Here is a 13,608-nt window from a genome sequence, read left to right on the forward strand (position 1 = left end):
TCCTACAGGCAGCATTGCCCAGCGCCTGTGACGTCACCCACCATCGAGTTACTTAGAAGTCCGCACCTGCTTCATCGTGTGGTTACCATCTGCAGCAAAACATCAGCAAGCGGCTATCATTACAGCTGGTCTGTGGCAGGCAGACCGCTACGAGGACGCATGCCAGCGTCTGGTACCACCTAACCGTGCGGACTCCACATTTTCAACTCAAGGTGACTTTCTATCAAGATGTATTGCAGACTGGTAATTTACCTATTCCACGTTTCGAATTTGGAATATATACCATATATGGGACTTGACGTACTTTACGTATAATAATTGGAATCCATACCTTTTAAGGGACATTTAACTCATTTTTGAAGTATCGGAGGCCAGATTTAAAGTAATATTGCATTGCCAAAATTCTCAATGCTAGCTATTGGTGTTTGTATAAGTTTTATATTTTAATTTTCCTCAGCACAAGGGCCCTTGTGTTTCGAGGAGTTATTGTTTATATTATATTTTTATGTATTTTATAGTGTAATAAATTTGCACTCATTAAAATTGAAGCACGATCCAATCATTTTTACCATTACATCACTGTATCAGGCAATTGATGCTAGCCTAGAGGGGTTGGCTACTTTTTTAGTTTTGTTTCCCCTATTACAAAACTAGGTGTAGGTGTATAGCCCTCTTACCTCGGCTAGTTAATTGTGAGCTGCACATCCCAGTTTTTTGGCCTATTTCAAAACTAGAGAGTTATAGTTTCAAGCAAAAATATACCCTCCAATAGCCTGAAGCCAACACTCATGTTTGTCCATAACCAGATTGATAGGGATTAGAAGGGGGGGGGGGGGGGGAATGTGCAATTGCAAGATACGAGATTGCAGAAGTGTATATGGCAATAGATATTGCACTAAATAGGTGTCCATAAAATACCTCACATCAAGCTGCTCTGCCTATGTGCACTTGTTCAAGCACTGTTCAGGTAAAGCCATCTGAGGAGCACACCTTTAGATCTGGCATTTTGTTGATCAGGTGTAAAATATGCCATCTTTGTGGTAAGAAGTGGACCAGATAGCTCAAAGCTGTGAGACAACTTTTATGTAGTGAATCACTAGCTTGTGCTTGGCAGTTTTAGAATGTATGCATGATCTCTTACCACCCAGATTAGACACTTCTATCATGTGTAGGGATTGATGCTTTACTGATAAGGAAAGGCATGGAGAAAGCACAACAACAATTTTGATAACAGTTTATTTTCCTGCCTGTTTTGTACACTTAGAAAAAGAATCCTAGGATTTTGCCTCCTGTGTGTTTTCGCCTCGCTTCCTCGTGGTCCATGATGCCAGCTGATGTGGTTAATACAATGTACCTGCAAAAATAAGTAGTAGTCCAGGCTTATAAAAATACACAGACTAAAATAAAACAGAACACATCAGCCTGAGCATTATGTTATCTTTGTAGGGCTAATTGGTTTTAGCTATGAATGCCAGCTGTGTCCACAAGTTATGTACTTGTCGCTCAGTTTAGTTATAGAAAGGTGACTGTTCACACAACTTTACTTTAGCTCCACTAAGTAAACCAGCACCAGGAGTTAGCCATATGTGGTGACTAGTCAATTAGGTTCAGTTCATTAAATGCAATGAAAGTATGCTGTGGTATAAGTTGGTACCCCTTTCTGACAATACACAGACATTAAACCCTAATGTAGAGTAAAATTGTGATGTGAACAAACTTCAACACTGCAAAAAGTCTGTGTAGTCCTAGGCTACATGTTCAGTTAATCTTGTTACCAATGGATGTTTATCTATGAATAAGGAGCTAATGAGGTCTAAGCAATTGAACAGTTTTCTTTGTTGTCACAGAAATTCATGTTTATTTACAAGAAAGATACATTTTACTGTGGGATGAAAGGAAGAGTAAAATGTTAAAAGGTGTCCCTATAACACATGAAACAATCCTCTTACAAATAACCTAGAGGGAACACACAGTCTTCAACTTACCCAAACTGACGTGAAGGTAGGAGGTTGTTCTGCCACTTCTCCAGATCCTTCAGCTGCACATCAAATCTAGGGCTGATGACGCCACACTGCAAAGACCAATATACATCACAGTAGATTATTCATGGTTAATATACACAATACAGAACAGTGAAGTAATCCTACTGCCCGGAAGATTAACCCCTTAAGGACGCAGGGTTTTTCATTTTTTTTCCTCCTTACCTTTTAAAAATCATAACTCTTTCAATTTTCCACCTAAAAATCCATACCATGGCTTATTTTTTGCGTCACCAATTCTACTTTGCGGGGACATTAGTCATTTTACCCAAAAATCCACGGCGAAACAGGAAAAAAAAAATCATTGTGCGACAAAATCGAAGAAAAAAACTATTTTGTAACTTTTGGGGGCTTCCGTTTCTACGCAGTGCATATTTCGGTAAAAATGACACATTATTCTGTAGGTCCATATGGTTAAAATGATACCCTACTTATATGGGTTTGATTTTGTCGTACTTCTGGAAAAAATCATAACTACATGCAGGAAAATTTATACGTTTAAAAATGTCATCTTCCGACCCCTATAACTTATTTTTCCACATACAGAGCGGTAAGGACGACTCAGATCTGAAGTTTTTATCGGTACCATTTTTGTTTTGATCGGACTTTTTGATCACTTTTTATTCATTTTTTAATGGTATAAAAAGTGACCAAAAATACGCTTTGGATTTTTTTTACGTGTACGCCATTGACCGTGCGGTTTAACTAACAATATATTTTTATAGTTCAGACATTTACGCACACAGCGATACCACATTTTTATTTACACTTTTTTTATGGGAAAAGGGGGGCGAGTCAAACTTATTAGGGAAGGGGTTAAATGACCAGAACACTTTTATTTATTTTTTTGCAGTGTTATAGGTCCCATGGGGACCTATAACACTGCACACACGGATCTCTCATGCTGATCACTGGCGTGTATTAACACGCCTGTGATCAGTGTTATCGGCGCTTGACTGCTCCTGCCTGGATCTCAGGCACTGAGCAGTCATTCGTCGATCAGACACCGAGGAGGCAGGTACGGGCCCCTCCCGGTGTCCTGCAAGCTGTTAGGGACGCCGCGATTTCACCGCGGCGGTCCTGAACAGCCCAAATGAGCAGCCAGGTCACTTTCACTTCAGATGCGGCAGTCAGCTTTGATCACCGCGTCTGAAGGGTTAATACAGGGCATCACCGCGATCGGTGATGTCCTGTATTAGCTGCGGGTCCCAGCCATTGATAGCCGCCTGGACTGACCCCGATATGCCGTGGGGACACCACGTGACCCCGCGGGAGCTGGCGGAGGACATAAATATACGTCCATCGTTAAGGGGTTAAAGTCACCAAAATAAACTTCATATATTAGTTATAGACCTATAGAGTTTGCTATTTACTTGTTGTAATTCTCAACCTATATATGTTTTTAATGTGATGAGGCAGGAGACCAAACTCGCTGGGGAGCGCTGGAGCAGCGCCTGCTGGGGAACGGCCACTTAACCCTGCCGTGAGCTCACAATGTAAGAAAGGGGAAAGGTATGAGACAGGTTTGATGACAGGTATTCTAAACTTCCTGTGTAACAATCTAACCCAATTCCATTTAAATACAAGAACTCTTGGAGGGAACATGTCACATGGTTCTCCCTGCAATGTAGAGAACAGGGACCTAAATCATCTGATAATTGAGCAGGGAGTCATGCATGTGCACCAATGCCCTATTCAGAGGAGACTCTGGTCCCAGTCTGGATAGGGGATAAGTTTAAGTTGGAATATCACTTATCTATACAGTTACTTGAAAATTGTACTGATATGCAGAGCAAGTGTGTGTACTCCGTAGTCACAATATTCATATGCTGCCTTTTCAAACCACCCCCCAAAACCTCTTACAGCTTTTTGTGATTGTAGCCACCTCCCTCCTGTGTCAGAGTTTTGCCTGCAGAAGGAACTGCAGTATTTCTGTGAGATGTGACAAAGCTATTGGATACTTAGTATTGTACGTTCTGCCTTGGCCAGTGAACTTAATTTACCTTCTATGGTCAGTGCCAAGTACACTTGGCTCCTTGCCATAGTTTCTTGAAAACATGTCCAGAGTGCCAAACAATGTGGATCCACATGTGACACATGGTCAAATATCCAAAGGCAATGGGGAAGATTTATCAAAACCTGTGCAGAGGAAAAATTAGACCAGCTGCCCATAGCAACCAATGTTGCTATAGGTAGCCCATAAACCTGTCCACAGATCCAACAATCATCCAAGGTGTATGCAGGCAACTGGTGCAGAGGAACAGATTTTAAACAAGAAAACAGTTCGGGTGGCTACGCACTATAATTTATGGTATGCCTTATACCAAGGTACTGAGTAGCTCTATGCCAAAAACCAAAGGAATAAAACCAGTATTAGGATTCAGACCTCAAGGTACAGGTGAACTAGGAAGACTGGAGATTGAGCTGGTTGTAAAAAGTGAATTATGGGTTTAGATAAAATATGAATGCCTATTATCTGAGCTGGGCCCTTGCTACAGATAGTACCCACTAATAAAATATGGTAAAATAGTTGCATAAAATTATGCTACAATACATTCAGAGATAATGCCACCTAGTTTTGTGCCATATGTTTTCAAGGTATTGTTAAATCCATAAGTTGGAATACAGGGTGTGAATCTAGTTGTGAGCGTTGCAGGTATGGCACTGGTATTCACCCGGTCTAATAGGATATTACCTGAGAGACAGATGAATACTGTGATGTGAAGACATCGCTGGGACTTTCTTCATGGAAGGTTGCGGTGAGATGCAGACTCCCTTAGCTGATGGATGGCATGGACGTGCGTCTGGCTCAGTAGGTGAGAAGATTCTGGCAGTAGGAGTGATGTGCTCTCCTTAGATGGCTGCCATTGATAAAGGGGTACTGCCGGAATCTTCTCACCTACTGAGCCAGGCGCACATCCATGCCATCCGACGGCTAAGGGAGTCGGCATCTCACCGCAACCTTCCATGAAGACTGCAAGTCCAACGATATCTTCACATCGCAGTATTCATCTGACTCGCAGGTAATATCCTATTAGACCAGGCAGATACCTGTGCCATACATGCAACGCTAACAACTTAAGTGACACAGTGTAATCCAACTTAAGGAAGTAACAGACAAGTATATAGAAAACCTATATACGGGCATTACACTGGACATTTAAATTGTCATAAAACTAGGTAGCATTTTTATGTATCAATTTTATCCAACTATATTTTACATATATACATATATATATCTATACACATATATATCTCACATATACGTACACATATATAGTGTATGTACTATATAGCAAGGACCCTGTGCTCAAATAAAGGCAGTCATTTTATCCAAATAAAGCAGAATTCATTTTGTACAACCAGCTACAACTCCAGTCTTGCTTAAGGCTGGGCGGTATGACCAAATCTGTATCACGGTAATTTTTTAACTTACGGCGGTTTCACTGTATTTTCTCCCCCCCCCCCCCCCCACTCTTGTGACAACCCCCCCCCCCCCCCCCCACTCTTGTGACCCCACGCAAATCATCTGACCTGCCAGCATTGTTCTGCTCCCCCCAATTAATGATCAGCCCAGCGGGGTACTACTCAGATGTCAAGCACTGCCCTCCTCCTCTTTGTTGGGGGGCGCTGGAACTCTATACTGTGCGCCAGTGGTCTCCAACCTGCGGACCTCCAGTTGTTGCAAAACTACAACTCCCAGCATGCCCAAACAGCCAACAGCTGTCAGGGCATGCTGGAAGTTGTAGTTTTGCAACAGCTGGAGGTCTACAGTTTTGAGACCACTGCTGTACGCTGTATACATATGCCGGGCTGCAAAAGATAAAGAAAATAAACTTTTAACTCACCTACCTCGGCGCACGCTTGGGGACAGGGGGGAGGACAGCCGTCAGCCTATCACTGGCCGCAGCGATGCCCCGCCCCGGCCAGTGATAGGCTGAGCCCACTGTCATGTAAGAGTTATAGGGGTCAGAAATGACAATTTTAAACGTATTAATTTTCCTGCATATAGTTAGGATTTTTTAGAGAAGTACGTCAAAATCAAACCTATATAAGTAGGGTATCATTTTAACCGTATGGACCTACAGAATAAATATCAGGTGTCATTTTTACCAAAAAAAAGTACTACGTAGAAGCGGAAGCCCCCAAAAGTTACAAAGCTGGGTTTTTTTCAATTTTGTCTCACTTTTTTTTCCCGTTTTACCGTAGATTTTTGGCCACAATGACTGACGTCATTACAAAGTAGAATTGGTGGCGCAAAAAATAAGCCATCATATGGATTTTTAGGTGCAAACTTTAAAGTTATGATTTTTTAAAGGCAAGGAGCAAAAAAGGAAAATGCAAAAACGGAAAAAACCCTGGTCCTTAAGGGGTTAAACATATACAGCATTAAGCATGTACAGTCAACCTAAAAGGTACCCCTTTAAACATTCAGCTGAGTTATTCTCTACATACCCATACACAACCGTTCAATGTGGCCAAACATTCATGTGTTGTCTATGGGAAGGGGTAAGCCGCAGCCAGACAGCTAATCCTTCCCAACAAATGTCAGGCGGCATAAATCCAGCACATCCTACCATTCTTTTCAAAGACATTATCAGAGGGTCGTGAGCCACTATTCAACTAAAAGTTGGCCAAACATCTTTGTAGCTAGGTTTGGTTGACTTTATCTACTTAAAGTGCCCATACACAAAAAAGTGCTCATACACCAACCAGATGCCAGCTGAAAAGCTAAGCCTAAAATACCTGCCCAGAGTGGAGTTACTTTGTCTAGATGTAAGGTGCATAAAAACCAGTTATGTAGCGCATTTATAAATGGTTTCAAGACAACCCTACACAAAATGTAATTTATATGAATGGTGGGTAAAGGGATTTTCAGTTATTTATCTATAGTACGATTGCTGTGACTCCCTCTAACCCTTAAAGGAGAACTCCGGAACATAAATTGTCCCCCATACTGCCGGCAGGAAAAAAAAAAAAATGTACATACCTTCCTCGGCTCCCCCGGGCCTCAGGTCACCGCTGTGATCCTCTTCCTGGTTGCCGGTGGTCGGAGAGTCTTACTGCGCTCAGCCAATCACCATCCGCAGCGAAGTCTGACTCAGCCGGCGATAGGCTGAGCGGCAGTGTGACGTTTTTCGGCCCCAGGTGCCGGTGTAGTGAAGAATTTTGTGTCCTGAAGAGTTTTCACACTGCCACTCAGCCTATCGCCGGCTGAGTCAGACTTTGCTGCGGATGGTGATTGGCTGAGCGCAGCATGATTCATCCGACCACCGGCAACCAGGAAGTGGATCGCGGTGGAGACCAGAGTCTGTTACCGGAGGCCCCGGGGGAGCGGAGGAAGATATGTACATCTTTATTTTTTACTGCCGGCAGTATGGGCCACAACTTTTATATTCTGGAGTTCTCCTTTAAGTACTGGAGGTCACCAGTACTTCTTGCCATATGGCCATTGAGAAGTTCAAACGGAAATGTCAGACAAGAACACTACAGCTCAAGGGCCTATAGGACTTACAGGTACAAACTGCTTACAGTCAGGTAGAAGCAAAGATTATGCGGCAACCATTAGATAAATATTTACTCCATTCAGGCTCAGAGGGAATTCCTCAAGAAGACATTTAGATCCACTAACACGCTGCATTTACACATTTGAACAAAATTGCTAATAAAAAACACAGTAATACCCTTATTTAAAAAGGTGTGCAAACTAGACCAAAATCACTGTATTTTTATTCTAGTTAAAAGACACCTGTGATACCCAAAAAACATTTGGCATCAGACCCAATTAGAGACACCATCTGCAAACATTTATGCAGATTTTCCTCCATGCCAGGCCAAAATCCACTTTTCCTGCATGTGAAGGGTTTATTAACATGCAATGGAAGATTTGTCAGAAGCATAAACAAGTGGCATGCAATTCAATTTATATTGAAACACCACAAATGAGCCACCCCAAAATGACAATGGGGCCAATCCTTGCAAAAATCTGCTGCATGTCTAAAGAAATACACCAGACTAATTGTGAGTAGAACTAGACCACTACAGAGCAAAAACTAATAAATAGCATCTACAGGTTCAGACTACAATGTTTATGGGGGTCTGCCAACTGTTGGGAAATATCCAGATACCAGTACTGGGCATTTTCACTTTTACTCATGCAAATGTCCCCGATACCTGTCAGTGCAAGTCCATCTGGCAGGTAAGTCGCCTGCACCTTCTGCTCCCAAGCTATCCAGTGTGCTCAGCAGCTGAGCGCACATCATAGCCGGGACCCACATTAACCCTTTAGACGCCGCTACCAAAGTTGATTGAAGAGTCCTGAAGTTGACTGCCGGTTAACTCAGTGATGCTGATTGGGATCACTGCAGTGTCCTGATCAGCTGTGAGGACAGCCGGAGGTCCCTTATGCTTGGTGCATCAGATCGTCGCTCCTTTACTAATGCCTGCCATGGCAGGCATTAGTAAAGGAGCACCGATAACATTGATTACTGCTATGCTATGGCATAGCATTGATCAGTGTATGCAATCTACAGATTGCACATAATAGTCCCCTATCAGGACTAAAGTGAAAAAAATGAAAAAAATAAGTGAACTAATCCCCCTAATCCCACTTTCAAAAGAGTATATTATATACATTGAGGGTACGTTCACACGGGCAGACCCACGGTGTATTTTACGCTTCTACAAGCAGACTTCTGTAAGAGCACACTGCACGTGCATGCTCCAACTCACATTGCAGTGTCTCTGCTCGTAGCGGCGTATTGCTGCTCTGAGCAGGCACATCTTAAAAGGCACCATGTAGCAGTCCTTCAGCAGTGGACCCGCAGAGTAAAACACTGGATCCGCCCGTGTGAACGTACCCTTAAGGAAAAAAATAAAAACCCTGTCACATGACATTGAAAAAAGTATTGGTAATTGTATCTGCGAGTACTTAAGAAAAAGTATTGGTACTCTGTCGTTTAAAAAAAAAAAAAAAAAAAAAAAAAAAGGAATCGCGACATCCCTAGTCAATACGATAGATCCTTTATTCCTGAACAGGTAAGGCTGGGTTCACACCACGTTTTCTTAAATACGGTTCCCGTATACGGTTTGGAGGAGGGGGCGGGGCTTAATCGCGGCGCCCGCACTCAGCCGTATTCGGGAACCGTATTTAATGCAAGTCTATGAGCCGACCGGAGTGAACCGCAGCCTCCGGTCGGCTTCGTTTTTGGCAGCATGCGGTTTCCCGACCGCAGGCAAAAACATGGTCGACCACGTCTTTGCCTGCGGTCCGGGAAACCGCATACGGCCGAAAACGAAGCCGACCAGAGGCTGCGGTTCACTCCGGTCGGCTCATAGACTTGCATTAAATACGGTTCCCGAATACGGCTGAGTGCGGGTGCCGCGATTAAGCCCCGCCCCCTCCTCCAAACCGTATACGGAAACCGCCCCCCTCCTCCAAACCGTATACGGGAACCGTATTTAAGAAAACGTGGTGTGAACCCAGCCTAAGCCAGGGTCAGTCTGACTTCTCATTTCCCCATAGGAACAAACATGTGCACATGCAGGTAAGATTAAGCGAAAGATCAGCTGTTTGTTACTGATGTTCGTGCCCAATTTTAGATTTCTTGCACCGATTGAAACAATGGAATTATCTAGCCAGTCAGACTTTCCAGAGACTGAACACAGCCTCAGGCACTTCTGTCAGCCATAATGGTGGCAATTTAAAGGGTTAATAGCCAGTCGCATCACTCTTCGCATGCCGGCTATTAGCACCTGCCTTAGCTACTGAAATCAGCTAGGGCCCACCTAGTATGTCAAAGGCTCGAGTCAAGAGCCTGCTCCATAACTCCTTAACGGCACAGAGACATGTATATACCCCTAGGACTGTTAAGGAGTTAACATGATATAAGCTCTAACATTACAAAGTCCAATTTTTAATGCATTTTTCAGAGGAAGAGACAAACTGCAATGTCACATATCAGCAATGTTTGGTACATTGACAAGTCTATGAGCCTGCCCTGCAAACATGCAAAAATCACATTCGTCTTAGAACTTTTTTTTTTTTTTTGCAACGCTGGAGTAACAGCACATCTACAATAACCAAACACCTTTCTTCATTGTGGTGCCCCACGTCTTATGTTCACTGAATTCACAGGGTAGTATTCTAGCGTTACTTTTAGGATAGAGATATATATTTATAAAAAAATAAAAAGACCCTGGCCATCAAGCTGACCAATGCTGATCCAGGCAGCAAAACAATGGGAAATGCAATCACTAACTGAATGGATGATCAGGTAAACAGCCGGGCCAAGCCAAGGGATACTCCGCAGCTCACCACACTGGCTAATAAGTATACTAACCACCTTTCCCACGTAAATTGCTCATTTGAGACCCCAAAAGGGACCATACCCACCCACCCCAGCACTACACACCCTTCTCACCTTGTTCAGTCTGCCTGTTAGATTGACAACAATTTTTCCGGCCCTGTGATCATCAATGATTTCAAATTCCCCAATGTAACCTGCAATAGAAGAAGGTAACGTCAGTCACAGTCCTCCATAGAGCAGGGAGAGCTGGAGAGACAGTCGGGGCACTCACCATGCTTCATCATCACTGTAAGGAATCGCACTATCACCTTTGAGCACGGTCTGATGAGAACCTGGCGCTTGCCACGTTTCTCTGCATTGTTGATGCTTTTAAGGGCATCGGCAAGCACGTTCATACGCACCATGGTGCCTGGAAGAAAAGACGGTGACCATTCATCAGACTACAGGCGAGAGGTTAGTGCCCCATGTACAAGAGGACTCCTATAGATGGAGCCAGGGACACCGATCAAGTCACATGACACTACATCAGTTTTACACTTCTATTTACCATCCTGCTGATGTAGATGAAAATTTGAGGAAACAACTTTTTAAGGCTCTCAGTATTTCAGTGTCTATAGCTGTTGCAAAACTACTACTCCCTGCATGCCCGGACAGCCAAAGGCTGTCCGGGCATGCTGGGAGTTGTAGTTTTGCAACAGTTGGAGACAGTTTGGTAAACACAATTAGATGCCAGTGTCACCAAATAATAGACCAGACATAGGCAATGCAGATGTTTTGGACTACATCTCCCATGATGCTTTGGCATCATTTTGGGTGTAAGAGCATCAGGGGACATGTAGTCCAAATCAGACTATAGCCAGCAAGGGTTATGCCATCTACAGGACAGTCAGCCCTCAATAAAAGCAAATGAAGACCTTACACTGAATTCATGGGGAGGTATTCCCATTGGAGGGTATTATAAGCTGACCACTGGGACCCTCACTGATCAACAGGAACCACCAGAGCATTCAATATACATGTAGCCTGCACCTCATTTACTGTCTACAGCCCCAAAGAGAATGAATGGAGCTCCAGCCACTGACTGGTACTACTAACCCATTCTTATGGGGTTCAATGTGCTTGCACTCAAGACAATACAATTCTCAGCATGTATAATAAGTGAAGCAGGGCATGCTGGTAGTTGTAGTGTTACAAGAACTGACAGAACTCAGCACCCCAGACACACACAAGCACCAGATCAGACATAAAGGGCTCTACTGCACCATTCATTATGGGTCCCCATCATACATAAGGCTGGTCTATGTGTCAGTCAATAAGGCACTAGTTGGGACCTGCACACTGACAATACAAGACTCTGCATGTATGAAAGTTTCAGGGCATGCTGGTACTTGTAGTGTCACAGGAGCTGACAGAACTCAGCACCACATACGGGCTCCAGGTCACAGGGAAAACCCCCACACACCGGGCACAGGGCACCCACAGGGCTACACACCGGGCACCAGGCACCCACAGGGCCACACAGCAGGCACAGGGCCACACACCAGGCACAGGGCACTACAGCCGGCAGGGATTCACACACCGGGCACAGGGCACCCACAGGGCCACACACCGGGCACAGGGCACTACAGCCGGCAGGGATTCACACACTGGGCACAGGGCACCCACAGGGCCACACACCGGGCACAGGGCACTACAGCCGGCAGGGATTCACACACTGGGCACAGGACACCCACAGGGCCACACACCGGGCACAGGGCACCCACAGGGCCACACACCGGGCACAGGGCACTACAGCCGGCAGGGATTCACACTGGGCACAGGGCACCCACAGGGCCACACACCGGGCACAGGGCACCACAGCCGGCAGGGATTCACACACTGGGCATAGGACACCCACAGGGCCACACACCGGGCACACGGCACTACAGCCGGAAGGGATTCACACACTGGGCACAGGGCACCCACAGGGCCACACACCGGGCACAGGGCACTACAGCCTGCAGGGATTCACACTGGGCATAGGACACCCACAGGGCCACACACCGGGCACAGGGCACTACAGCCTGCAGGGATTCACACACTGGGCACAGGGCACCCACAGGGCCACACACCGGGCACAGGGCACCACAGCCGGCAGGGATTCACACACTGGGCATAGGACACCCACAGGGCCACACACCGGGCACAGGGCACTACAGCCGGAAGGGATTCACACACTGGGCACAGGGCACCCACAGGGCCACACACCGGGCACAGGGCACTACAGCCTGCAGGGATTCACACACTGGGCATAGGACACCCACAGGGCCACACACCGGGCACAGGGCACTACAGCCGGCAGGGATTCACACACTGGGCACAGGGCACCCACAGGGCCACACACCGGGCATAGGACACCCACAGGGCCACACACTGGGCACAGGGCACCTCAGCCTGCAGGGATTCACACACTGGGCACATCCCGGTTCCTGTCCCAATACGCGGACAGCGCCCCAGAAGGCCTCGGCTTCAGGTCCCGTAATGGAGCAGGAAGCCGAAGGGGTTTCCCACAGTCACCCCGGACTTCATGGCTCAGCACTGAGGCGGGAGGCAACAAGGGACAAGCCAAGGGCTCAAGTCCAAACTGAGAGCCATAGGGAGCCCGCCCCACCGCCATACCGAGCTCCTCCGACAGCGCCGCTCCTCTACTACACCACGGTCACACCGGGAGGGCGGCCCGGGCTCGGATGGCCGAGATACACTAGGGATTTCAGTCAGGCCCGGGACGGTGACTTACTCACCGGGTCTGCAGTATGGCGGAAAGAGGGAGGAGGAAGAACTCGCGCGGAGATATGGGAAATTTTGAAGTCTCGCGAGGTTATCTTCCACGTTGAGAGCTCTATCGTCTAGGCGTTACTAATCCATCGCCGAACCGAATGCACTGTAGGAAGTGGTGGATAAGCTGATCGATTCGATTACAATGGCCTACTCGGCTCTCTACATGGATGAGAACTGTAAGGAATGACTTGGGTGGTGCTGGTGTCAGTGCTTCCCAGCCTGTGCTCCTCCAGCTGTGGCAAAACCACAGCTCCCGTTGGCTGTCCGGGCATGCTGGGAATTGTAGTTTTACCACACTTTGAAGATCATCAGCCTTATTAAATAACATGAAATCACAGGATGTAGATGCGATTTCATGCAGTGGAATTACAAGGTCCTATAGAATTATGTGTGATGTGAGGCGATGTGACCGTGGTGGAGCAATGCCATTGTTTATTTTATAA

General features: G+C 45.8%; 1 protein-coding gene across 1 annotated transcript; it reads right to left on the reverse strand.

The window, feature by feature from the left end:
- Positions 1–1,217: 1,217 nt before the first annotated feature.
- Positions 1,218–13,156, reverse strand: RPS15A (ribosomal protein S15a). The gene is made up of 5 exons (XM_056535112.1): positions 13,129–13,156; positions 10,620–10,757; positions 10,463–10,542; positions 1,986–2,071; positions 1,218–1,354 (listed from the first exon to the last, which is right to left on the reverse strand). The coding sequence occupies exons 2-5, from the start codon at positions 10,750–10,752 to the stop codon at positions 1,261–1,263; spliced, it is 393 nt and encodes a 130-aa protein (XP_056391087.1). The 5' UTR covers positions 10,753–10,757; positions 13,129–13,156; the 3' UTR covers positions 1,218–1,260.
- Positions 13,157–13,608: the final 452 nt, after the last annotated feature.

Source organism: Hyla sarda, chromosome 8, assembly GCF_029499605.1.
Source record: "Hyla sarda isolate aHylSar1 chromosome 8, aHylSar1.hap1, whole genome shotgun sequence".
NCBI classification, from domain to species: domain Eukaryota; kingdom Metazoa; phylum Chordata; class Amphibia; order Anura; family Hylidae; genus Hyla; species Hyla sarda.

Excerpts from the sequence above, each read along its gene's own strand:
- RPS15A (XM_056535112.1), bottom strand. The coding sequence starts at position 10,752 with ATGGTGCGTATGAACGTGCTTGCCGATGCCCTTAAAAGCATCAACAAT. Across the intron at positions 2,072-10,462 it reads TAACAGGCAGACTGAACAAG|TGTGGCGTCATCAGCCCTAG; the intron begins GTGAGAAGGGTG and ends TGGTCTTTGCAG. Across the intron at positions 1,355-1,985 it reads CTACCTTCACGTCAGTTTGG|GTACATTGTATTAACCACAT; the intron begins GTAAGTTGAAGA and ends TTATTTTTGCAG.